The sequence below is a fragment of the Morus notabilis genome, unplaced genomic scaffold, assembly GCF_000414095.1.
Source record: "Morus notabilis unplaced genomic scaffold, ASM41409v2 Scaffold1286, whole genome shotgun sequence".
NCBI classification, from domain to species: domain Eukaryota; kingdom Viridiplantae; phylum Streptophyta; class Magnoliopsida; order Rosales; family Moraceae; genus Morus; species Morus notabilis.
The window spans coordinates 59,861-85,349 of record NW_010364207.1 but is presented as its reverse complement, the minus strand read 5'-3'; the positions used below and the strand labels follow the sequence as shown (position 1 = coordinate 85,349).

The window sequence follows — 25,489 nt, the reverse complement described above, 5'->3', positions numbered from 1 at the left end:
ATGTGACTGTATATAATATGACTTACTAACTACGTCAGGGGGGAAAAAAAAACTAATCTGAAAATGATCTTTCAAAAAAAAAAAAGAAAGAGATAAAAAGAAGAATAGCGAATCTTAGAACGCATGACATTTATATACATTTTCCTAAAAAAAATATACAAAATGATGACGTGGCATAGACTATAAATGGAGGAATTGAATCGTATGATTGGGTTTTGTTACTTTTTCAGCTGTAGATGGTTAGGGTCAAATGGACAAGATGTCATGTGAGACACTAATCCCATGAAAAAAGCGTAAGGACGTAGTGATTAAAATGATTAGCGCAATATTATTATAATATAATGCTCAAATTGCCAAGATTTCATACTAATAACCATTTTCCCAAAAAGAAGTGGGATTTGTTTTCTAGTCTTTAGTGGGTCAAGAGGCTGTCCCCTTCGCTTTTTGAAAAGTTGGAAAATTAGGGAGGTTTGAAAGTGTGGGTTTTTGGGTCTTGGAATTAGGGAAAAGAGGCGTTCAAAGGTGGGTTTTTGGTCCACGTTGAAAACCTTTTTCAGTGACTGTTCTTAAGTTTTTACTTGAATTTTATTTTTCCTTTTTCCTGATCAAATGAGGAAGAGGGGTATCTTTTTGTTTCTTGAAGGTATTAATAACACATTTGAAAAAACAAGTTTAATACTTAGGATTTGTTGGGCTTGTTCTTTTGATGTTTTTGAGTTAGGTAACTTGAGTGTAGATTTTAAGTTAAGTTTGAGTTATAATTTGAGTTGAAGTTGTAACTTGAGTTTGTGTTTGGTTGTGTACATTTGAGTTATGGTTTGAGATAAGAATCTTTTTTGAGTTTGTGTTTGAATAAGTCAAAACTTGAATTTGTTTTTAGATAGTATTTTAATAAAAACTCAATGCTAATGAAAAATTTTAATAGGGTATATGAGTCTAGTTTTATTCGTCTTTTCGTTGTCAATGCATAGAAAAAAAAATATCTCAATCAGAATTAAAACGAAAAAGTTATAGCATTTTTAAGAATAGAAAAAATAATGTTCATTAACTTGAGTTTGAGCTTCTGAACTCGAGTTGAAGGGGAAACTTGAACTCGAGTTTTAGTTCCAAACTCAAGTTCAAACTCGAGTTCAAACTCAAGTTCAAACTTAAAAAAGAACATGAACTCGAATAAAGTTATAACTCGAGTTACCTTTTTTTGAGTTTTTAACTCAAAAATCACCCTGCCAAACAAGGCCGTTGTTTTGAGTGAAAAACTTAAAAAAAGGCAACTCGAGTTACAATTTTATTCGAGTTCATGTTTTTTTTAAGTTTGAACTCGAGTTTGAACTCGAGTTTAGACTAAAACTCGAGTTCAAGTTTCTCCTTCAACTCGAATTCATAAACTCGAACTCAAGTTAATGAACAATATTTTTTCTATTCTTAAAAATGCTATAACTTTTTCGTTTTAATTCTGATTGAGATGATTTTTTTTCTATGCGTTGACAACGAAAAGACAAATAAAACTAGACCCATATACCCTATTAAAATTTTTCATCAGCATTGAGTTTTTATTAAAATACTATCTAAATACAAATTCAAGTTTTGACTTACTCAAACACAAACTCAAAAAGATTCTTATCTCAAATCATAACTCAAATGTACACAACCAAACGCAAACTCAAGTTACAACTTTAATTTAAGATATAACTCAAACTCAACTCAAAAACTTAACTCAAGAATACTTACAAAAGAACAAGCCCTTAATCTCTAGTAGTATGACTTGCGTTTTTTTTAGTTTTTCAAATGATAATATTTGGCTAACTAGAAAATTTCAAAACCAATACATACACTCCCAATATTTTTAAAATAAGAAAACCCTCTATTTCTTGTAAGAGTGCTTTTGATAAGGAAAGTATCCTTTATTGTGGTTTTACTTAAAGTTACACTCGTAATTGAAATAAATTCAAAATTACGAATGATCACAAAGTCCATTAAATTCTTCCCATTTCAGATAGAAATTGTCATTAAAAAGTAGTAAGGTTTTCTTAAATTAGATATTTCTTTGAATAAGAAACTATTTTTTTTCTTTTTTCTTTTTTAATAAAGACATGATTTAAAGATATGTCCCATCGAGTCAATAAAACCTTCCTCTCTCTTTCTACTCACGAGAATTAGGCAACGCTTCTCAGATATTCCCACGAGAGAAAGCTGCTATCAAATTCGTTTTCACATGAAAAAACCTGCTCTAAAACAGCTTGAAATACGTTTAATTAACTAACTGGTTACTTTATAAGAAGGGGTTACCAATTGAACAAATCTCTTGACGCGTTTTCAGCCAAAAAAAAAAAACAAAAAAAACTAGCGAACAAAGCATGACATGTTAATATAGTAGGCCAGCCTTAGCAGGGATTGAGAGTACATCCAAATTATACCCTTTAAATACCAATTCACAATGGCTAAATTCTATAAGAAATTAACTACAATGAAAAGAAAGTGTTTAACTTCAGTCTATTTCCCTTCACTTTCTCTCTCCATTTTCTTCATTTTCATAGTATTTCATCTCCATGTAATGAAATCCCCACGACCAAATAATTCATCAAAAATCACCACTCAAATACACCACAAATTTAGCCTCTTGATCGGAATCCTAACCCGCGCTGACAACTATGAGCGACGACATTTCCTCCGCCTCATCTACGGCATCCAATCTTCTCCCTTGGCAAAAATTGATGTAAAATTCATTGTATGCAACCTCACTAAACCCGAGCAACGTATGCTGGTTGCCCTAGAAATCCTCCGTTACGATGACATTATTGTCCTCAATTGCACCGAGAACATGAACGAGGGAAAAACCTACACCTACTTTTCTTCGCTTCCAAACATCCTTAAAAATAGGTACGACTACGTCATGAAGGTGGATGACGACGTTTTCATCCGACTCGAGCCGTTGGCGTCGTCTCTCGAGCCATTGCCTCGGCTAGACTTGTATTATGGGTTTGTAATTCCATGCAATAGCAAAAACCCTTTTGTGGAATACATGTCAGGGATGGGATTCTTGCTCTCTTGGGACCTTGTGGAGTGGATTTCGGAGTCAAGTATCCCTAAATTGGACCTGTTTGGACCCGAGGATAGGCTGGTGGGAAAATGGTTAAGGATGGGGAATAAGGCCCAAAACAGGTTTTCCAATAAGCCCGCCATGTACGATTACCCAGGAACTAACGGGAAGTGCTCTCACGACCTCATACCAGAGACTATTGCCGTTCATAGACTTAAGAAATGGGATCAATGGCTTCATGTACTCGAGTTTTTCAATGTAACAAAACAATTGAACAAGTCTAGTTTGTACCATTTATGATAAAGCAATGCATTATTGGTGATCATCAACATATATTTTAACTAATTTCAAACTCACATGTCATTTTTATCATTCAATTTTAATTCCTTAGAACAATTGGAATTGCTTATGATATTGTTGTAGACCTAATTCCATATAATAAATTTTACTGAGAAGTACAACGCCCTTATGCCCATGTTCTCTTTGGTACTGACATTAACCCATAAGTGAACATTGCCACTTTTACGGCTAAAACTTTTTTGTGAACATGTGTGTGAAGGAAGGAACTTAAGGCAGACATCTTACTACCATGCCGCCATAATTGGTGATAACTTTTATATATAAACTTAACAATGCCTAAAGTCCCCTTTAGATCATAAGTTTGAACAAAAAAAATTTAAACATAAATTTAAATTTTATGAGAGAAAAACTATAATAAAAAAATTTAAATGGTAATTTAAATCTATAACATAAACGCACAATAACTCTCCTCTTGTCGTTTGTATTTCATAGCCCTCTAGTATACGATCTAACGACATTTTTAAAATGATATAGCATTCGTTTAGTTCGTTGATTTGAGTTTTTAATTTGAGTTTAGATGTGATTTTATATGAGAAGTTTTTACTGTATCAAAAAGTTATATATGACTGTTTCTGAAAATTTTTTACTGTAACAAAACTCAAATTTTAAATTCGATGAAGAAGTTTACAATTTTTTTTTTTTAATTTAAGTAAATTTCAAATATTATATTATTTACAAATTTAACGGGTTGGACACGTGTAAAAAAGGTTAACGTCGACGATGACTAGTACTAAAAACCAAAAAAATGGCCCTCCGTTTACAGCACTGGAACTGGGACTGCAACTCTTAACAAACCCAACCGACGATCTCTTCTTCTTCCTCTTCTTCCTCCTTCCCCCCCAATTCTCCACCCCAAACCCTGACTCTCTCTCTACAATTCGTCTCGCTCTCCTTTTCATGGCTGTGGCCTCCGCCCCTGCGAGCTCCGAGACGACATTCAAAGTGCCGCCGCAGCCGACAATGGAACCGTCGCCTTCCAGATTGTCTTCCGACGCCGCGTTGGAGTCTTCATCGTCGCCGCTGATCTCCTCCTCCGCCGCCACGCCCGATCGTGACGATCCTTCCAATTCCTCTCCCAATTCTCGCCGAGACCTCGATATTCAGGTTGTTTGGTAATTAGTTTCTGTCAGATTCGAGGTAGTTTTCGTGAGTTTTCTTTGTTGTAACATGAGAATTTAGGTTTTATATGTTCGGTAATCGACGATTACGTTGATTCCTGATTTTTTGTTCTAATTTCTTACTGGAATTTTAGAATAATTCTTCCTCTCTGGAATTATGAGTGAGATTCGTAGTTCATGATCAATTTTTTTTTGGTCTAATTGTTAACGGTAAATTTTAGAATAATTTTTATCTTCGAGAAGATATGACATTTCCTTTCCCGCCATGCCTTAATTTGCTTTTATGTAGATTTAGAACGTAATATGAGAAATTGAAACGATTGATGACTAGTGAGATATGATATTGCTCAATGTAGCACACGAATGGTTAATGCAAATAGTTTCTCTATTAAAAGTTTCCTAATTTTCTTATTTCAGTCACAAACAATGTTAAGAAGTGAAGAGTATCGGCAATTGTTTCGTCTTCCACCGGAGGAAGTGAGTAAAGTGCTAGTTTTTTGTGGTTTCTATCGGAAGTTATCATTTTTCTGCCTTTTAATTTGAAGACATTTACATTAATTACCCTGCTTTTTTTTTCCCTTCTATTGTCTGTTTTGTAGGTTCTTGTTGAAGATTTTAACTGTGCATTCCAGGAGAACATACTTATTCAGGTGATTTTGATATCCGGTCCCATTCAGGATATAATTTTTTGCTTACGCACTTCATCTTTTAAACTTAAATGCTGCATGCATATAATAATCAATTCGGTAACCAGTGGCCTTATATTCCATTTGGTGATTATTTGATTCTCTGAAGCATATTTTAACTTCGTACATTTAGGGAACTAAATTTCTACGTTTTATTTCTCCTAACTCTCCTTATATTTATCTGTTGTAGGGCCATATGTACCTCTTTGTCCACTATATTTGCTTCTATTCTAACATATTTGGGTTTGAGACAAAGGTATGTTAACGAACTCATTTGGTAGATAACCACAAAATTACTGTATCACCTACTGATTCTCTTTTTTATTGGAAAAGAATTGACTACTAATTCTCTGTCCGTCTTATCCTGCCATTTGACCTTATTTTGGGAGTGTATTCTTGCTCTGTCACTATTTGTATTGAGCGCAAATGGCACGCCCAATTTGTTAAAGATTTATGTACCCATGAATTTGGTTATTAGTACTGCAATATACCACAATTGCTACGACCTTAGTGACTTGAACATTGAAGCATGAAACCTAATTATGTCATAACATTTGTCTCTCTCCTTATGTACTAAGCTTTGTGGAAGTTCGAACCTGCACATCAGTTTTATGAAAAGTGGGTCTTTCTAGCTTCCTTGATGGTAATGCATATCATTGATACTGTGATATGTGAGAATTATGGCATTAGCCACCCATAAGAGGCTTAATAATAGTATAAAACCCATACTCGGGTCATCACAAAATTAGATGGGATAATCCTCACATATATATGTAATCCAAATGGAACTTTACTTGGTATGGATCAGTTGAATGGGTCACGACTAGTCATGGCTGGAGCTTATCTCACTATACGTTTTGCTTAAATCCCAGATGCAAGATTTGACAAAAGTTTTCTGCTCATGAGAAATGTTGCAATGTATGTTTGTAGAATTAAGACTTTGTTGTTGGTCTTACAGTTCAAGTAGTTGTTTGGAGTGAGAAGGGCTACACTGAATCAGTTTTCTGTCTAGGTTGTTTCATGATACTCAAAATGCTTATATATATATATATATATAATACAATGCATCGGGATATCACTTTGTTATGCTTCATTTACGAAAGTAAGTTCCTAGTGTTGATTCTTGAAAGTGTTGTCATTCTTCAGAAATTGATTGCATTCCATGAAGTCACAAGTGTACGAAGAGCAAAGACAGCAGGGATCTTTCCTAATGCCATAGAAATTTTTGCTGGAGGCAAGAAGGTATTTCTAGTTTAATGTTATCACTTCCTCTCTTTTACTTGTGGCTGGTAACCGGTTGGTCTTCTTACACTAGTCTGTGAACTATTTTATGAGTCATTTTAGTATCAGTTGCAATGTCTTACTCTGGTTTTTGATTTGGCAGTACTTCTTTGCATCCTTCCTTTCTCGTGACGAAGCTTTCAAGATCATTAATGATGGATGGTTGCAACACAGTAATGGTGCCAAAGCAGTTGCAGAGCAGCAGGTTGTTTATTATGTTGGGAATTGAAATATAGTGAAAGATTAAATATACTTTTGTGTGCCTCGAACAGAGCTCTTACTCTGTTTTTTATTTCTCAAGCTGCATTTTCTTTTAAGGTTCTAAAATGCTTAAAAGTTCTTGTGTGTGTGTATTTGGGATTATTTACCTTTTTATTTCCTACATTTTGCTTTTATTCAGAAAGTATGCCTTGCATCTTTTTTGGGATTAAGATGCCATCATATTTAATTAATACACAAATTTATACCTTTTCTTAATCACACTCGATTTTGAACTCAAAAATTCCAATCTACCCTTGAAAAGAGAAAAGAAAATTATTTTTCTTTATTGGTAATAGTCGTATTCATTAAATCTCAGGTTGGTCCTGATTTTCTGTATAATATATTATTTAGATTAAAATACACCATTGGCCTATGATCCAAGCATTGTGATGATCTCGACAGGATAGTGATCACTCTATGAAATTACGTAAACTACTAACCAAGTTATCTATGATGTCCCAGTGATATAAAAGTTATATTTTGCCTCAATATTTGTTTCTTTTTATTATTTCAAGGAAATATTTAGCCAGCATCAAGAGCTGTAACTTGTGTATATAAGCCTCGTTCATTTCACCGATTTGAGTTTTTAGTTTTAGGTTTCTACAGTAAAAAGCTCTCATAAAATGTCACATCTAACTTTTTCTGCTACAGTGAAAAGCTCTAAGAAAATATCACATTTAAACTCGAATCGAAAACTCAAATCCGCGAAATGAACGAACAATTCGCAATTTGTCCTTTTCTACTGGTTATATAGAGTTTTCCATGTTCTAATTGCACTTGTAAATTAGTACTGTGTAACTTCACTTAAAAGAATACGCTAATTTTCAGTATCAAATGATACTTAAATGCCTGGATTTGTTGGATACAAGGGCAAGGTTAATGTTTTTCTCCTCTTCCTCTTTCTAATGTCCTTGCCTTGTATCAGGAATCAACATCTGGGACCAGTAGCCAGGAGAATGGAGTTGCAATTGAGAAAGTCGATAGCTTCAGACAGCCAACTGATGAATTGGATTCTACTAACAGGTACTTGTCATTTTTATTTTGTTCTTTTTACCCTCATGGAAACTCCTTAATGTTATTACATGATATGAGTCAGAACGGTGGATATTCCTATTCCAAAAGATTTCGAGTTACCTCCCAATGTTGGAGACGACAAGGTGTCAACAATAATTTCAGAGGTAAAAGATATTTTGGAAGAGGATATAGTACCCATTTCAAATACCAACTCTTCTTCTATGTGGAAGGAGGAGAACTGTGATGCCCCAAATGGTGAGTTCAGTCTAGAATCTTGTATCATTTTTTTTTCTATAAGAAACGAAACCCCTTAAAAATCATGAAGTACAAAGAACTTCAAAATGTAGTATGGGAAGTCCACCAACAAAACAAACTGAATTTGAAAAGACTACATCAGAGTGTACCAGTCCCTAACCAAATCTGGATAATGAAATAACAAAATTCTTTGTCCTTACAAAGATAACAACTCAGCCATCTGACTTAACTTCCCACTCACTAGGATTCCTTCTACTATAAAGATCCCATGACACACATACTCCTGCCACTATTGACATTAATCTTGTAAGAACAGGAAACTGGAGATGAATGAACGAAATACAATCTAAACAGATTAAGGAAGGCTTGAGCAAGGGAAAGATCTCCACGCTGAACATCTTCTCAAAGACGAATTATATTACCCATACCCAGTTTGTGAGAAAACAAAGAATAGCCTGAGGAAATACCCTTCCAAGGACATCTATGTGTAACCCTCCACCCTGGTTCCCACCGATTCTCCTTGCATCCATCCTTACTGTTGATTACCTGCTGAAGTGAGTCAGACTCTTAATGAAACAGGGAGAGAGCTTAAGAGAGATTGAGATTCTATTCTTCGGGAAGGTCATACCAGGGAAGTTGTTACGAAAGGAGGTTGAGCAAACTTTGATCAGCTAAGAGGTTAGCTGAGCCAACTAGCTAAAAGCAAGCCATCTCCAACCATTTAGCCAATAAGGCTTTATTTTTCTGCAACCAAATTGCCCATTCCCAACCCACCTTTTGGTTTTGGCCACTTCACCAACTCCCAGGCTACTAAGTAAACATCCCCACCCTCCCAAAAGAAAGCTTTCATAGCCTTCTCTTGTTTTTCCGCAACTAAGCATGGTATTTTAAATAGATGCATATAATAGACAGAGAGTACCGCCAGAACCAATGGAATGTGTTTAAGTCTCCTCCTCTGACAAAAAGATTTTTTTCCAATCATCCTACTTCTCCATAACCTTGCAAAGGACCGTTTTGAGATATTATTGTCCTTCATTAATATAGTTAGTTGTCAAGTGTTAACAAGAGTTGGTGTCTAGTAGTAGTTAGGATGCTAATTATGTAATTAGACTATTCAAGCTAGTTAGGATACTAATTATGTAATTACACTACCGAAGCTTGTAAATACTTTAATAATGATAGTTATCAATTTATATTTTATTATCAATGAAGGTTGTTTCTTATAAAGCAAAAAGTTGTCAATTTTACCCTAATTGTCAACATGGCATTAGAGCGTTAGAATTAGAGTTCTTCTCAATTTTATTTGCCGGCGACAGAAACCTAGGAACAGCTGGGTAAGCCAAAAAACCTAGGGGTTGACACAACCAACTCGGAGCAGGCAGCGATGAAGGCTGGCCGTCGGGAAAAGGTTTTGCCAAAGAATCCCTTGACCAACAATCTCTTGAATTTTTTCTAGCATTATTTATCATCCTCTCTAGAACATCAATGATGATAGTGAACAAGATTGGAGTAGAGGATCCCCTTTCCTGAGGCTGTAGATCGTTGAAATTTCCCCGAGGCCTAACATTAATCATAATTGAAAGAGACCGAAGAGAACAATCCGTAACCCATTTTCTCCATTTATCTCCAAAGCCATTCTTCTCATGTACAAAATCAAGAAATGACCACTCTACTTGATCTTAGGCAATTTCAAAGTCAATCTTGAAAAGTACCCCATCCTTTTTCGACCTATACTCATCTACTGCTTGCTTTGCCCTTAAAGCCATATCAGGAATTTGTCTCCCTTCCAAAAAAGCACTTTGTGCTCCTGTTCCTGTATCATTATATTGATGCTCCCCTACCATGCTTTAAAGTCTACCCTTGCGCACCTTCTCTAAAATACTCTTCCAAGAATTTGTCCTTTTATCTTGCCACGTCTCTCTGTAAATGCAATTATCCATCATAAGGTCAATTTACCTCGTAATTTAATGTGTTAATTTGTGCAAAATATGAAAGAGCCTCTGAGCTGACGCAATGATGAATGATCATGGAGACATATTTACTCATATTTGACTCTTTTGGGTCTTGACATACGTGGTAATGTGTCAGGTTTGTTCAGAGGAAATCATTGGTTCGATTTAACTAACCATGCAGACTTGCATATGTTGGATATTATGTAACTTTAGAAAATTATGTCGCTTATGTACTTTGAGTTATAGAACCATGCCTTTTGGCCCCTCGAGTGTGTGGCCTGAATTTTGTGCTGTTTCTTTTTTCTTTTGTTTTTGTTTTTGGGTGCAGTACCAGAATGGTACACAATGGTTGCAGAATCAGAATTTCCGGTAGTGTTTCCTTGCTTTTCTACATTACAGTCATATAGCTGAAGTTTAGTCAATTAATCAATTATGATTATTATTATAATTTTGATCTCTGAGTGCAGATAAAGGCTGAGGACTTTTTCAATTACTATTTCTCTGACAATGCGGTTATTTTTATTGAATCATTTCACAAAAGCTGTGGAGATAAAGGTCGGACGCATGGAACTAAATAAGATCAATATATTCTCTAAATGTCCACTCCTTCTGTTGTATTTTCTGTGAAAATATAGTGGGTATCAATTTGCACATTTCATATTTTTCGCCTCTATGTTGTACTTTTCAGAAATTAAATGCAGCTCATGGTATCCCAATGACAATTTTGGGCATGCTCGAGATGTATCTTTTCAACATCCAATAAAACTTTACTTTGGTATGGCTATGCATCTTTCTTCTTTTACATGATAAATTTGTGTTGAGCGTATAGTATTCTGAAATATTTACTCATTTTTGTTTTAATTTTGTTGCCATTAAGGAGCTAAGTTTGGGGGTTGTCAAGAAACTCAGAAATTTCGTCTCTATAGAAACAGGTTCTGATATGTTTTATCTATCATTCAGTTTAGCATGAGAATTATGAATTGATCTTGATCTATTATCTTGAAATGTTTGACCTTGCCCAATGACCAACTATCTCTTAGGTAGAGACTTGATTTTTTATTGCCTTTTTTGACTGTGTCCCATATCCGTTTGTCATTTATCTTAACAATTCTGATACTGTCTTAAAATATAAAAGTCAATATTACCCGCCAATATGGTATAAGAATAATATCCACCTAATAACTTGAGCTTTCTGGATCAACCCTTCATTAGTAGTTACTATTGGTGTAAAGAAAGTGAAACTGTGGAAACGCTAGTGCCATTTTATATACCCTTGAGCACATAGAGATTATGAATTACTTTCTTTATTTATTTTTATTTCTACCTTATTGTATTGGGATCATAGTAACTTTAAAGTTAAGTGTTTTACATTTATTTAAATTTTCAAATGGTCGATTGCTATTTAACTTTATTCACTTGTTTTTACTGTTTTCTCAACATCTTCACTTTGACTTTGCTAGTCATTTGGTTATTGAGACATCACAAGAACTCAGCGATGTACCTTATGCAGATTATTTCCATGTTGAGGTATGAGCTGGATTTATACGTTTTTACGTAGCTTAAATTTTCTTGAGTTAACTTCAGTCTGAGATCCTTGTGATGTATTTAATAATTAATAGGTATGGATAATATTGACTTGGTAAAAGAACTCTTTTACTGCAAGTATGGAGTAAATGATATTAGCTTTATTCTTTTTTTTTTCTTTTTCTTTTTACTCCTATACGGTTAACCTCTGAAGTTCATTCCAATAGACCTTGTGAAGTACTGAAATAGATTCATTTGAGTATTAAACTAGTGATAATGTTTGTTTTCAAAGCATATTTACTGCATCTAATGCTCATGTATATGATTAGTCGACAAACTTTTGAAGAAATGGCAACTTTGAGCTTATAAAATTTGACATAGTTTGTGTTTGTTTTTGGTTCTTTTGTTTGGAGGATCTCCTATTCTTCTAATTACTCACATCATAACATTGCATGAAATTCGGAATGCTTCTATTGTTTTTGACACTTTAGGAGACTTCCTTAGTTTTCTTTTTAAATTATTATAAAAATTGGGGTTAATTTTATTTCACATTTGGTTGCGGAACTATGTAACTCATCTCATTGTGGCCCCTAAATTTTGAAACGTTACAAGTTACACCCCCGGACTATGCAACATTGTCCGATTTTAGCCCTTTTGTCTCCAAGCCGTTAATCTTGACAAAATGAAGCAAATGACCATTTTGACCTTTTGGCTTTATATATGTTTTCAAAATATATTGCGGAGAAAAAATCTATAAATTTTGTTTCTCCAATATATAAGTTTTATTAATTATTATTATTTTTAACTCGTATTCTTTTATAGAAGTTGTATGAAAATTTCTACTCAAATGTTTTTTATACAGTTGTGATGTGATGTTTAGGTGATCACAGCTATTATTATTTTTCGGTTGTTTTTTGCAAGGACTCATTGTCCTTCTTTAAATGTACATTCCTATTTTTTGTTTTCCATTTTTATTAATGAAAAGTTCTACTCAAATTAACAGCTTGTTTAACATTGGGGTTGTGTTATTTATTTTACCTTGTGAACCTATCATATTGGGGTTGTGATTCTTGTGAATTAAATTGAAATAAATAAATAAAACTCATAAACGTGGCAGGGGAAAAACGGCTGTAAAATGCTTCTCTAATAGTAGTGGTGATTTTAGAATTTAGTTCAAAAAGGATAAGGGCTAAACTGATAAAGACGATTTGTCTAAAATACTTTTTATTAAAACATCTTGTGAGGGTCATGCGCTTCATTCTGTCAAGATTCAAAGGTTTTGATGATAGAAGGGTCAAAATGGGATAAGTTACATTGTTCAGCAATGTGATTTGTAACATTTTAAAGTTTGAGGCTTAAAATGGAACAAACTGCATAGTTTGACGTCCAAAAGTGAAATTAACCCTAAAAATTATGAATTTTCTCTACGTCACCATAACTTGGTAGAAAATCTAAGTTCGCTAGAAGTAGTTGTAATAACTTTAATATGGTAGAGTACAAATAGGAAAATTAGCCGACATTCTCAATTTTGCTCACTGTCAATTCTTGAACTTTTTCTTTGCAAATAACACTATGATGGAATTTTAACAGGGATTTTTTTTTTTTTTGCTTTAATTTTGTGGTTTTTTAAATTTCAATTTTCTTTTTCACTTTAACATAGGATTTTCTTAGTTTATAACTTGTTTATTTTTTTATTTTTTTATTTTTATAATTAAGTTTATAACTTGCTGTCGTTTCTTTTTTATTTCATCAACTCAGGCTCTCTGGGATATAGAGAGAGATGCTGATGAATCGAAAGAATGCTGCTCTTTACGGGTGTATGTCAATGTGGCATTTTCGAAGAGAACTGTCTGGAAAGGTTTTCCACAGCCATATATATGTGTATATATATATATATATATGTGGATTTGGTCTATTTATTTATTTTATCAATTAAAATGCTGTTTTACAAAATCAATGAATTATATGTTACGGGCGTCTCACCAGTTTGTTGAAATGTTGGTCTTCTAGTTTACATAGTAAAGCATTAATTGGAGCTATTTGTAAGAACTTCCTTAAATTTGTGTTTTTTTTAGCACCCTAGCACGTGAACTTTTACATACAAGGAAGGGGAGACTGATTTATGCTTCATTTCATATCAGCTTTCATGCTGTTTACGTTTCTCCTTTTTTTTTTTTTTCCTGAAACCAAAAGAATGTTCATTTATGAAGATATTTAGTTCGTTTCCCAGTCTAGTTAATAATTATAGCAGCGTGGTTTCTCACTGTCAACTCCTTAACTCTGAGTACGGTCGGTTTTATTTTTTTGGGAGGGAGGGGAGGGGGGTCTAGTGACAAATGCCTTAGGGTGAGATATTTTTCTGATAAAGCAAATGCCAATAAAAGAATTCTAAAGTTGAGCAGCAACTCAAACTATTAGAAGCTTTATGGCAAGACCTTTGAACCTGGATACTTTACATGCATCTTAGGCTTGAGACTGTCCTTGGGCCCTGGTGCTTTTGTTTGGGGATTTGAGATATGTTGTATATTAAGTGGGTATTTGTGGTTGCAGGCAAAATAGTGCAGTCTACTCTAGAAGAATGTCGAGAAGCATATGCAACCTGGATCAACATGGTATTTTGTTTCTCTTTCTTTTTTCAACCTATTTTGATATTGAATTTGTATTTATCAGGTTGTGTTATTTTACTTTGTTTTTAGCTGCTGATAAAATTGTTGATTCAATGATTCTTTCAGGCGCACGAATTGTTGAAGAACCTTGAGAAACAGCAAGGTTGTCTACTAAACATGCTAATAAGTTGGAGAAGTTCCTTGATGCATAATTTTATGTCTGATGGTTGATGCATGCATGTCGTTCTTTTTGCTATGCACTCATTTTTCTGTTTTTATATATGTTTTCCCCCCTTATTTCAAGCAGAGAAAACTCCTGTTGCTACTGTTGTTCCAAATGGTGAAATTCATTCTGAAAGAGCAGCAAAAGATGTGGAATCATCAGGAAGGCTGCATGAGACAAGCGACCGTTCAAGAACACAGAATGCTAACCAGCAACTTGGCAATCTGTTTCAAGGAAGGTTGGCTGGTGCTTCCTCTTTTGCATCATGGCTCAGAGAAATATTTACAAGATTCTGTTCATCTTTGGAAAGTCGAGGCAATCTTTCCCTGGTCGTGATTATCATTTTTTTCGTGATTCTCTTAATGCAGGTATGTTGTCATTTTAATCCTTCGTGTTGTGTCTCTGTTTATTCTACGAATAACCAACTTGCTCTGGCCAAGTTAGTAAAGACTGCTATTATATCAACATATGCTTGCTTTTAGAATGTGGATTGCAAGTAGAATAACCAACTTGCTCTGGCCAAGTTAGTAAAGACTGCTATTATATCAACATATGCTTGCTTTTAGAATGTGGATTGCAAGCCCGAAAAGAGCCTAGATAGTTTCTAATTTTCTAACTTGTTTTTGAGCTGGTTCTATCTTCAGAAGTGTTTCTAGAGTTTCCCATGTTTTGCATAACAAATTATGGCAATAACATCGGAAGGCCGTGGTACTCGGTGGTTCTTGTCTTGTATTAATTTATTTATATTTTGTGTGTTTGGGTGGGGGGTTTATATAATGAACATTAAAATCTCTCATCGTCCATCACCTGTATATTACTTGAAATGTTAATGGATTTCTATAATAGAATTACTGACCTCAATTAAAATGGCAACTGGTTCAGAGACTGTTCCTGTAATGCTTTAATGGGCTCCCATTTATTCATTGACATTATAGTATTTAACTCGGTCGAAAGATTGTGCCTCTCAACTGTGATGCATATTTCTTGTTGCTTTATGGAACTCAATTGCAAACAGACATAATCTAAATACTACCTTTGTTTCAGTTGAGTATACTTGTGCTTCTAGCGAGACCCCAACACATCCACGTACACTCTCCAGCAGACTACATGATGAGCACAGGCAGCGGAGTTGGTGGAAGATCGTCTGAAGCCATGGTTTGGTTGGAGAAGCGAGTTCACCACCTTAAAGATGAGATGTACATGGTTGAGGCCCGACTTGAGAGGATGCGGCATGAACATGCTCTTTTGAAAGCTCAACTTAAAGATCTAATGCAATCTAGTAAGCGTACGTAACTTCTTGTATATCTGTGTATCCTTCTTGTGTTGATAACCACTTCTCTCTCTCTCTCTCTCTCTCAGGGTGATGTTGTAGTCAGGAAAAAAAAAAAGAGAAGAATGAAAATACAAATTGTCTTCAAGACTGAAAACAATAAAAATGAAGGCCATGGAACGCACCATGACCTCGGTAATGATAAAAATCCCGATTTTCCATCATCACTCTGTAACAAATTGTCTTCAGGATTACCTTGTATAATGATAGAGCTTGGATTGTTATGACTGCAAATAGACCATATATGTTGTATTTATACTGAATTCAACTGTAGGAGAAAGATCTTAGTGGCTCCTAATTTACTTGGAATGTACTAGTAACCTTGATCATAGTTCGAGTGCTGTTATATTCAATGTTCTCGCTTAGGTTATACATTTGATGCCATTTAAAGCTTGCAATGTACTTCCACGCACGTGTCTAGCGCCCAGTTTAGGGTGTTGTCAATGAAGATTCTGGAGTAGTAAAAAATTCAAACAGATTTCTGATCTCAAAGCATATAGTTCTGTTTTGCCAATTTCTTTAATATACTTGTTTGCTAACAAGGATTCATTAAGCAAATAATGTAACATGTACTTGGATATGTGAGTGAGCAATTATCCAATTCAATCAGTCAATTAGATTATAGATGATTTAGGGAAATGACAAATTTTAGGGATATATTAAAAAGGGGAAATTTTATGGTGTTAACAGAAGGGATGTGTGAAGAAATGGACGTTTTTTGAACTATTTTTAATAAATGACCTAAGTTGTGCAAAGTTAAGAAAATGGCCGTGTATAGAGGTATCAATTGGGCCGGGCTGTCCATAGACAGCCCGGCCCAGCCCACTACAGTGGTTAATTCGGCCCGGCCTGGCCCTGTATTGTCATGGGCTGGGCCGGCCTGGCACGCCAGAAGGGCTTGGGTTGGGCTTCATGTTTGAGGCCCGCAATCCAGGCACGGTCCAGGCCCTCCAAGGCCCAGGCACGGCCCAGGCCTGCGAAGGGCTACGCACGGCCCGTGAAGGCCTAAGCCCGTTACATGAAATTTTAATGAGGTTTGAGGCATTTTAGTACCAACCGGTCGACCTATGTTGTCCAGTCAATCAGTCATTTTGTTGTAATTATTCATATTATTTCAATAAAATCATATTTTTTTGGGGCATATGATATATTACTTTTTTTTTGTCATCAATATGAAATTATAAAAAAAAAAAATTGTTAATCATAAGTGAAGCTCAAGTGCATTAAGAAAATTATGTTAAAATTGAGTTTTAAGAGGAATTCAATGTAATTTTGTCGTCTGGTAGCACAGAAATTGTAAGCCACCGGTCGACCAGTGCCTGCTCAACGACTATAATTTAGGCCGTTGAATAGGCCCTTTAGTAGGGCCGGCCCAATAAAGTCGTAAAGGGCTGGCCCTATGAATGTCCTACAAGACCATTAGTAGGGCCAACCCAATAAAGTCATAAAGGGCCGGCCCTATGAAGGTCCTAGAAGACCATTAATAGGGCCAGCCCACAATCCCGGGCCCGGGGGCCAGGGCTGGGCCTGAGGGTCTCCCCTCAGGCCTGGTCCAAGCCCGACCCTCTAGTGTCTGGGCCGGCTCAGGCCTGTGATGGGCCTGGGGTCAGAAGGGCCGTGCTGGGCCTTTTGACACCTCTAACCATGTATTAGTGATAAAGCGGTTTAGCACTAAATGTATCACTGACTTAAAAATTGTATTTTAATTGTTTGATTAGTTTTAAATAGTTTAATTTGTAATAAGAGCAATTTAGTGTCGTACACTGTACACTGTAACAACAATTCAAGATTTACAGAGCGAGGAGAAGAAGAAGAAGCGAGGAGAAGAAGAAGAAGCGAGGAGAAGAGTTATTGTAGGACGTTTCTATCTTATTTCAATGTTTTTGTTTCTGGAGGGTTTCTTTTATTATTATTATTGTTGTTATATCATTAATTATTATTGTTGTTATTTGTTTTTAGAGGTTTTTCTAATTATTATTTAGGAGATTTTTTAATACGTTTAGTATATAAATAGGTCAGATTTTTTTTAACAAATGCATTTATATACTTTTTAATTTTTATATAATTTTATACAAATTTAATAAATAAAAAATTTAACCAATGGGTATATTAACCTTCTTTCCCTTATTATTATCATTATTATTGTTATCAAGGAAAGGTTCCAGTACCATCTTTTAACTAAGAAAGTAGCGGCACCGATCACCGTTTGCACAACAACATGACAAAGCCCTTTTCTATATCCTTCACATCTAGCTAGTTGGAATTAGTCAAATTAAATTTTCACCATTAATTTAGTCATATTGACGATGATCTCTTACCCGAGGAGAAAAGCTTCAAAGAATAGCGGAACATTAGGGTCCTACAAATTTAAGGTATGCATATTTTCTTCTTTTCTATTATACGGATTAAAATTTCCCTTAACTAATTTTATTTTTCTCTTTGAACTAATTATTTGTTTCATTTGATTCTCATGTATATATGCCCCTTTGTAATTGAAGGGGTTTTTTTTTTTTTTTTTTTTTTTTTCCAGCTTTGTTTCTTATAGTACCACCTAGTCGAAGCTAATTATATGAAAACCCTAAACCATAGCATGCATGGGTTTTGGGTATCTTCTGCTATATAAATGCATCGGTATTCGTAAATATTATTACCATCACTAGATCTATAAATAATGATCTAACGGTGATGTTGTTTGTTTGTGGATCTTGAGTCTTGAGCTCATGTATTTTTTGTTTTTAGTTTTTTGATCACATTGGATTTTTGTGCTCTGTGTTGTGTGTTTTTTTTCTTTTCTCGAGGTTAGTGATCACACTTGTACTAGGCTGTGTTAATTTAATGGTATTTAATCTTTATAAGGTGGAATATGAAAGTACTAAGACTGCACAAATGGCCAAGAAAAAGCCTGTAAATTATATAGACAAGAAGCACCAGGTGCCTGTGTGTGTGTGTGTGTGTATATATATATATATTACAATCCTATTTGCTTGATCCTCCTGATCAGGCACTCGCAGTGTCCACTTATAGAATCCAAGTGTAAGCTTATCGTTTGCTTGTCACTCTTGTGTCCACTTTGCTTGTTATCTCCGAGAAGGAAAAGTGCATATGGATTACACCGCCATATGTGCAGAAAGAGAGAGAATTTGTAGAAGAATAATAAGAGATCTTGTGCACCGCCTTATGATGTGTTGGGATTTGCCACGTAAAGGATGGTGTAGGTGCAGGGGAGCGTATATAATTTACGCACACACACACACATATATATATATATATATATATAAATTGATAATATTAAATAATAAAAATAAAAAAGTGATAAAAAAATGATAAAAACAGTGACGCTACATTTATCTTTTTTCTAATATGTCTCAAAGGGGAGAAATTTAGTTGGTTTGATGCAATCTTTAGTATGCTCTTTAACCTGCATGTCTGACATGATAAAGCTTACACTGTCGTTTAAGAGAACTCGTGATTTTCCCTTTTTTGATTATCCTCAACTAGATGTTTTTCACTCTGTACAAAACTTTGGACATGTTTGTTTCTATTTTTATTTCTATTTTTTACGTTTTTTGAGGCTAAAAAATAAAAACGCGTACGTAAAATGCGTTTAGTGTAAAATTTTTTAAAAAATAAAAACATTTTTGTCATTTTCTAAAAATCTGAAAACGGATTAAATCTGTTTTTCATTTTTCTTTTCATTTTCTCCCTTCATTACTCTCTCTCTTCTCCGACTGCTTTCTTCGGAGCTCAAATCGTGGCAGTACGGATCTCATCTGCTCCGGCGTCGATTGCCGGCGCGAGGAAGTCAGCCCCGTGGAACGGCGACAGTGGTGATAGAGTGCTCGTCTCGGCCCAACAAGAAAGCGACGGCCCACCACATGAAGACTCGGCCGAAGAAGACGCAGGCTTGGGACATCCAGCGAAAGCCCACCGTCTATGCTCCTCTCCGACTGACCCGCCACCATCTTCTTCGACTGCCCCCTCCCCCCCCTTCTTCCCATTTCCTCTCTGCAGTTTTCATGTATATATAATCACGTTTATTTAATATATTATTATTTTAAATATTATTACATGTTTTTAAAAATTAAACCACTAAACACAGTTTCAATTTTTTTTTTTTAAATTGAAATCAATCTCTAAATAAAACTATCAAACGCATTTTCAGAAATAATTTCAAAACGAAAATGAAAACGTTTTCGTTTTCATTTTCATACAAAAAAACAAAATCATTTGAAACTAATTCCAAACGCACCTTTAAAACTCAAAAGGCATCTATATTCTATACAATTTGTTTATGATAATTCAAGCGGGCCAATATATATATATATATATTACTAGTTCAACGTACGCTTAGTGTAATACTTTGGAAACCACGTTAATTTGCTCCATACTTTCCATTTCGTAATGTCGTCAAAAACTTTCTTATACTCTTTTAGAAAGATTCTGATAAATTAATTACCCTCACTCACAACTACCTTAATACTCCCTACAAGCTTGCCCAAATCAATAACATTCCTAATACATTTTTCTCTAAATTTGTCATTGATTTACTTTATTTATTGACAGAAATCTATATGAGTCGGTGCAAGTCCAATTATTCTTTTTTTTAAAAGCAAAAATAAAAAAAAGAGTCAAATTATTCTTCTCCCAGGTGGTGGTGTCAGTAGCTATAGCAGGGACAAATGATGCAGTACTTTTTTTTTTTTTTGCTGAATAAATGATACAGTTCTTTACTTATGGTTGCAGTAGTAGTATATAATGACATTGATACATTCCATTTTTTTTTCCTCCAGTTGCCTCTTGAATTTAACATAGAACCACTACTGTTTATTTCCTCTTACTTTATTTTATTTTCTTTTTAACTCTCTCTTTTTCATTTAACAGAACCTTTCCTTTTTCGAACTTTAATAATAATGTGTATGGCCTTGGTTAACAACATATTAGAATTCTTTAATAAATTTATATCGACAAGTTTTTTATATTGAATACCTTTTCAAATAGAACTTATAATCATTTATGTTTTATCATCTAGATCATTGGCTTCCGGCACATTTGTGTGTAGACATATATGTGTACCCTCTTTTATTTACGTATAAAAGGGTTATCATAAAGCCTGATTTTAAGTCATATTTTTCTAGAGTTCATTTCTGCTTTCTAGTTATGTGCTTGTGCATATATGTACTCACAAGTACTGTTGTTCAATTTGAAAATGACATTACGAAGCCTAAACTGATCAAGGTGTTTTTCTTAGGTTATCTGTGATCTTCATGTTATTCTATATGAATATGTTTTTTTATTAGTGCTAGAATGTACAAGTGTCATTCGCTATTTAAGAAAATGGTATTGTATTTGTAGATTCTGTCTTGATCTGCTTAGTTCCTGTGGTGCATTCATTTTTTACGGTATAATTTTATAAAGAATTTTCTTCTGCAGTACCATGAACAAAGAATGTCATAATGGTTTCTCGTCTTTTCTTCGAACAGAAAAGAACAACTTAAATTGAATCGTCATAATTAAAAACCACTTCCTATATACAACTTAAAGAATGTCATAATGGTTTCTCGTATGTTTCTGAATTATATCGTATATTGCCTCGGTCTATTTATTAGGTGATTTCTCAAGCAGAAACAACGCTTCAGTGGACATAGACATTCTAGATGTATTTTCAGATCCAACACGTTTCACAGGACCCCGCAATCATTATGGTTAAGACTTTGAGAAGGCCAAAACTGGGTGAAGTGGGGTCACCCTATTGTGGGAGGATTAATGGAAAATAGAATATATAACATTTAGATAAGTTCATTGAAATTTTACACGTTTTTGTTTCACTTATATCCGTCTTATAAAACTCTATGTATTGTACGATATATTCCACTTTTTACTACTATTATTATTATATTTTCTTCAAGATAATGGTATAAGTTAATTAGGTACAGTTAGCAAATTAATGTTGGAATTTAAGACAGGGGATCATAGGTTTCGGTAAAATTCAAGTTTTATTGACAGGAGAATCAGCTAATTAACACTATGCATTTATGATTTATTTGCAAACCAAGAAAATCAGCTAAATAAACTATGCATTTGTTTACAGTTTCTATCAGGTAGACAGATCCAACTTAATTTTATTTATATTGTACTAGAGAATCACCATACCTCAGTAGCTTTATTTATGTTAATACGTTCTTATATATATATATATATATATATATTTACTAAGAGTATCTTTAATGCAATGATAAATTGATGTGTCAATGCTAAATTTTAGCATTTAAGTTTAATAAATAATCTTTTATATAGGGTCATTTTTAGTGTTAAATCTATCATATGCTAAATTTAGTTGCAAATTTTTAATCGAATATAACATATGATAAATTTAGCATTTGATTATGTTTGTTGCTGTGTTAACAAAAGTGATTAGCAAAAGCGAGAAAGTAATGTGAACTCAGCTTGTATACATATCAAAAACAGTATACATATAGAAACTTTATTTACTGATAGTAAGTTGAATCTTTGTAACCGTTCTTTTTTTTTTTGAAATGTACTTGCACAGAGGAGAACTCGCAATTTCTTACAAATTATATGTAACTTGCACTTTACATTTTGCATGCGGACTTTGCGCATTCACGCGGAGTTCGCGCTGGAACTAAACATGACAATAATACCTGTGGTGAAAATTAGTTGATTAATTAAAGTCGGTTGGCAAGAAAATAAAGGAATTAGTTGTAGCCACACTTTGTGTTTTTTTATTTTATTTTTTTCTTCGAATTGTAGCCACACTTTGTTTAGTATTAAATTCTTATATATTCTGAAGTCTAACCATCAGTCAGTCTCTTGTACTGCCTCCTAGCTAGGTTACCTTTGAATCAAATTTCTATGTTTCTTTATAAACAACCAATCAAATATTTCTTCAAGCGATCTGTCCCAGTCACCAGTCACAAGTCACTCCCCTTCTACATCACCTATATATATATATATATATATATATATAGATATATAAAATATCCTTCTAATTCTTATTAACATATACTATTCCATATGTATTTCCTTGACGTTACATTTTCTAGAAAGATCAGAATTGCAAGTGATGTGTGAATAATGAAGTGGTAGATATAGTTGTATCTTTTAATTTGATGAATTGCAGTGTTTACACCATGTAATTAATATTATTTTATTCATTTTTTTATTAAAAAAATAAAAATTAAGATCAAGAAAGCTGAAAGAGAGCTGTTGAGTTATAAGCCCTCTCCAAGTATGAAAGCTGCTTAGGAGATGTCACAATCAAACTGTTTTCTCAATTGTTATCTTCACCGAGATTTTATTTTTGACTTCACACAAAATATTCCAAATTTGAAAGTCTAAATTAGTTTGGTAACGATTGTGAAGACTGAGTGGCAAACTGACCATATCTTTATCTGATCAAAGCCGCAAAAACTTTGCTCTCTCTCTCTCTGTTATCTTTCAGGAGGCGACTAATTTTGATTAATTGAATAATTCTTTTCTACCTAGTTTCATGTGATCCCTGCAAATGGAACGAGTTACTTCGGACAAGTGGCGATAAACGATTGTTGACGACAGTGACCACCCCCTGTGCATTATTGTACCAGGTATGGATTAATTCCATAAATTAACCACGCACATTAATTTCTCGTTTAAGATATTTTTCTATAGCAGAACGTACCCTTTCTTTTCAATTGTGGGGAAAATCTTCAATAATTAGTTTGGGCCTAAGGAATGATTATTTTTCAGACTAACAAATTCATATCTAGTCTATACTTGTCATTATATGTGTGTGTGTGTGTATAGATATACACACACACACACACACACACATGATGCAGTGGCTGTTTTTAAGCCAGCTTAGCCATTTGTATCTTTAGATAATTAATGATGTATTCATTTTTTATAAATCATGGGCCGACAAGTATTCGTCCTCATATATGTCCACTTCATACAATAGTATTTTAGCTACAACATGACCGGAGAATAGGTGTACACAAAAAGAACACGCCGTCTCATTGTACATGATGCACGTATAAAAAATCGTATAGCTATAGTAACTTTACAAATTTCTCTACTCCTAAGCTTGGTGTACGAATGTAATGTCTATATATAGAGAGAGGGTTTTTTGTCAGTTGTTGTCCACATTGAGCGTGTTATTTTGAAAGAAAAATAATATCCAAAATTAAAATAGATACAATTAATGTAAATTCAGTGGAATCTAGTTGTCCATCCTTAACGGCTTATACTTAAAAAAGAGAAGATTAACTCGTGAAAATCAAATAGGACGGAAATACATTCAAAAGGGTTTGTTGGAATGTTTATCTAAGCAATAGACTTAGTTAGGAATCCTTTGAAGAATTTATACCTTCACATTTGAAATTTATGCTAAATTCTTACCTTCTTCTCAGTGAAATATTGATTTTGACTGTACAATTAACCTAACGTCGTCCTTATTTTTTGAATTTTGATTCTCTTCTTTAGTTTTTCTTATTCTACCCCTTTTTCTTTGCTGGTATTTAGGTCTTTTTTTGGTGTGCAAAATTGAGCATCCACCGAGCGAGAGAAATAAATGAATTAAGAATAAATTTGAAATCTTAACGCATAAATGTGATACAGTCTAAAATATATGGCATGATCTTTTAATCTCAAACGGTAGAGCATAATTTTCAAGAAATAAAAAAAAAAATACACACGCACAAACAATAATTGAAAATCAAAACGTTACTTCTTCTTTTTCTCTTTTCCTATTATTTGTGAGAGTATAAAATATTCCTCTTATCTAGTAGGTTGTCTCAATTAAGGGGTCTTAACATAATTTGTCCCCAGAATTTATTGTGGTTTAACAAATTACCTCTTAAATTTTCAATTTTGACAATCGACTCAAAAACTTGTAAACTATTGCAATGTTCTCCGTTGACGGTGGAAATTCGTCCATAGAATAATGGCAAATTTCTTCACGATTAACATGAATTAAATGAAAAAACACAATTAAAAGTAATTAAATAGCAAGAACACACAAGAATTATAGTGGTTCACCCTCGATTTGAGAGCTACATCGACTGTGGAGAGGAGTGGAAATTCACTAGTATGGAAAAGAATACAAATACTAATGCTCAGAATGAGACTTAGGCATTTTCTAACTCATAATCCATTATTTATACTCATAGTCACCGCTCATATCCTTCTTCTTATTTCAATTTGGGATACTTCCCTTATCTTTTGGGATAGTTTCTCAAAAGATAGATATTACAATCAATCATGATGGTTTCCTAATTTAAATTTCATATATTTGAATTAGATATAGCAAATCTCGCGGATCTTATCTTCTTGTCTAACCTCGACCTTGTAAACACTTTCAAAAGTCTCTTCGTCTATGATTGCAGGTTACGGTCAACCTCATACTTGTTCTTTGTGGCTTCTCAAAACGGTCGATTTCTTACTAATAGCAGGTACATTCTTTTAGCGGTCGACTACTAAGAAAGCAATCTATTGATGTGGCTCTTAGGGCTGAGTTGTCATTGACTATTTAATGCTCTTCTTTATAGCATGCGGGCCCACTCAGTGTCTAAATTTAGGGTTCGGCATTTTATCCTACAACATTATCCATTTTATTAAATTTGTTCAAAAAATTTTTATTATATTTAAGGTATTAAAAGTTGAGCAATTTAAAGATTTGTATTATATTTAAATTGAGATGTTAGAATTTTCGTTGAACGTGTTTTTTCGGCACTAATTTCATACAATCATCGTCAAAGGGAACATATTGCAATAATTTTACAAATTGACGGGACAACTTGTTAAAATTAAAAGTTTAGGAGGCAAATAGTTAAAGTTATCGGAGTTTA

General features: G+C 34.0%; 2 protein-coding genes across 4 annotated transcripts; both read left to right on the top strand.

Moving 5' to 3' along the window:
* Positions 1-2,551: 2,551 nt before the first annotated feature.
* Positions 2,552-3,337, top strand: LOC21388850 (hydroxyproline O-galactosyltransferase GALT3). Its single transcript, XM_010105977.1, has one exon. It carries the CDS (start codon positions 2,552-2,554, stop codon positions 3,335-3,337), a length of 786 nt encoding a protein of 261 aa, XP_010104279.1.
* An 819-nt stretch (positions 3,338-4,156) lies between these two features.
* LOC21388849 (protein VASCULAR ASSOCIATED DEATH 1, chloroplastic) lies at positions 4,157-16,117 on the top strand. 3 transcript variants are annotated; one of them, XM_024170688.1, is made up of 19 exons: positions 4,157-4,501; positions 4,933-4,992; positions 5,115-5,165; positions 5,392-5,457; positions 6,348-6,443; positions 6,586-6,687; positions 7,669-7,766; positions 7,840-8,012; positions 10,293-10,333; positions 10,432-10,519; positions 10,653-10,739; positions 10,842-10,896; positions 11,425-11,491; positions 13,247-13,346; positions 14,039-14,100; positions 14,221-14,257; positions 14,402-14,685; positions 15,362-15,602; positions 15,677-16,117. In XM_024170688.1, exons 1-19 carry the CDS (start codon positions 4,295-4,297, stop codon positions 15,679-15,681), a joined length of 1,920 nt encoding a protein of 639 aa, XP_024026456.1. In that variant the 5' UTR covers positions 4,157-4,294; the 3' UTR covers positions 15,682-16,117. The 3 variants fall into 3 exon arrangements, with proteins under 3 accessions (XP_024026456.1, XP_024026457.1, XP_024026455.1); XM_024170689.1 differs by having other exon boundaries at positions 15,362-15,596; positions 15,677-15,693; XM_024170687.1 differs by having other exon boundaries at positions 15,362-16,117.
* Positions 16,118-25,489: the final 9,372 nt, after the last annotated feature.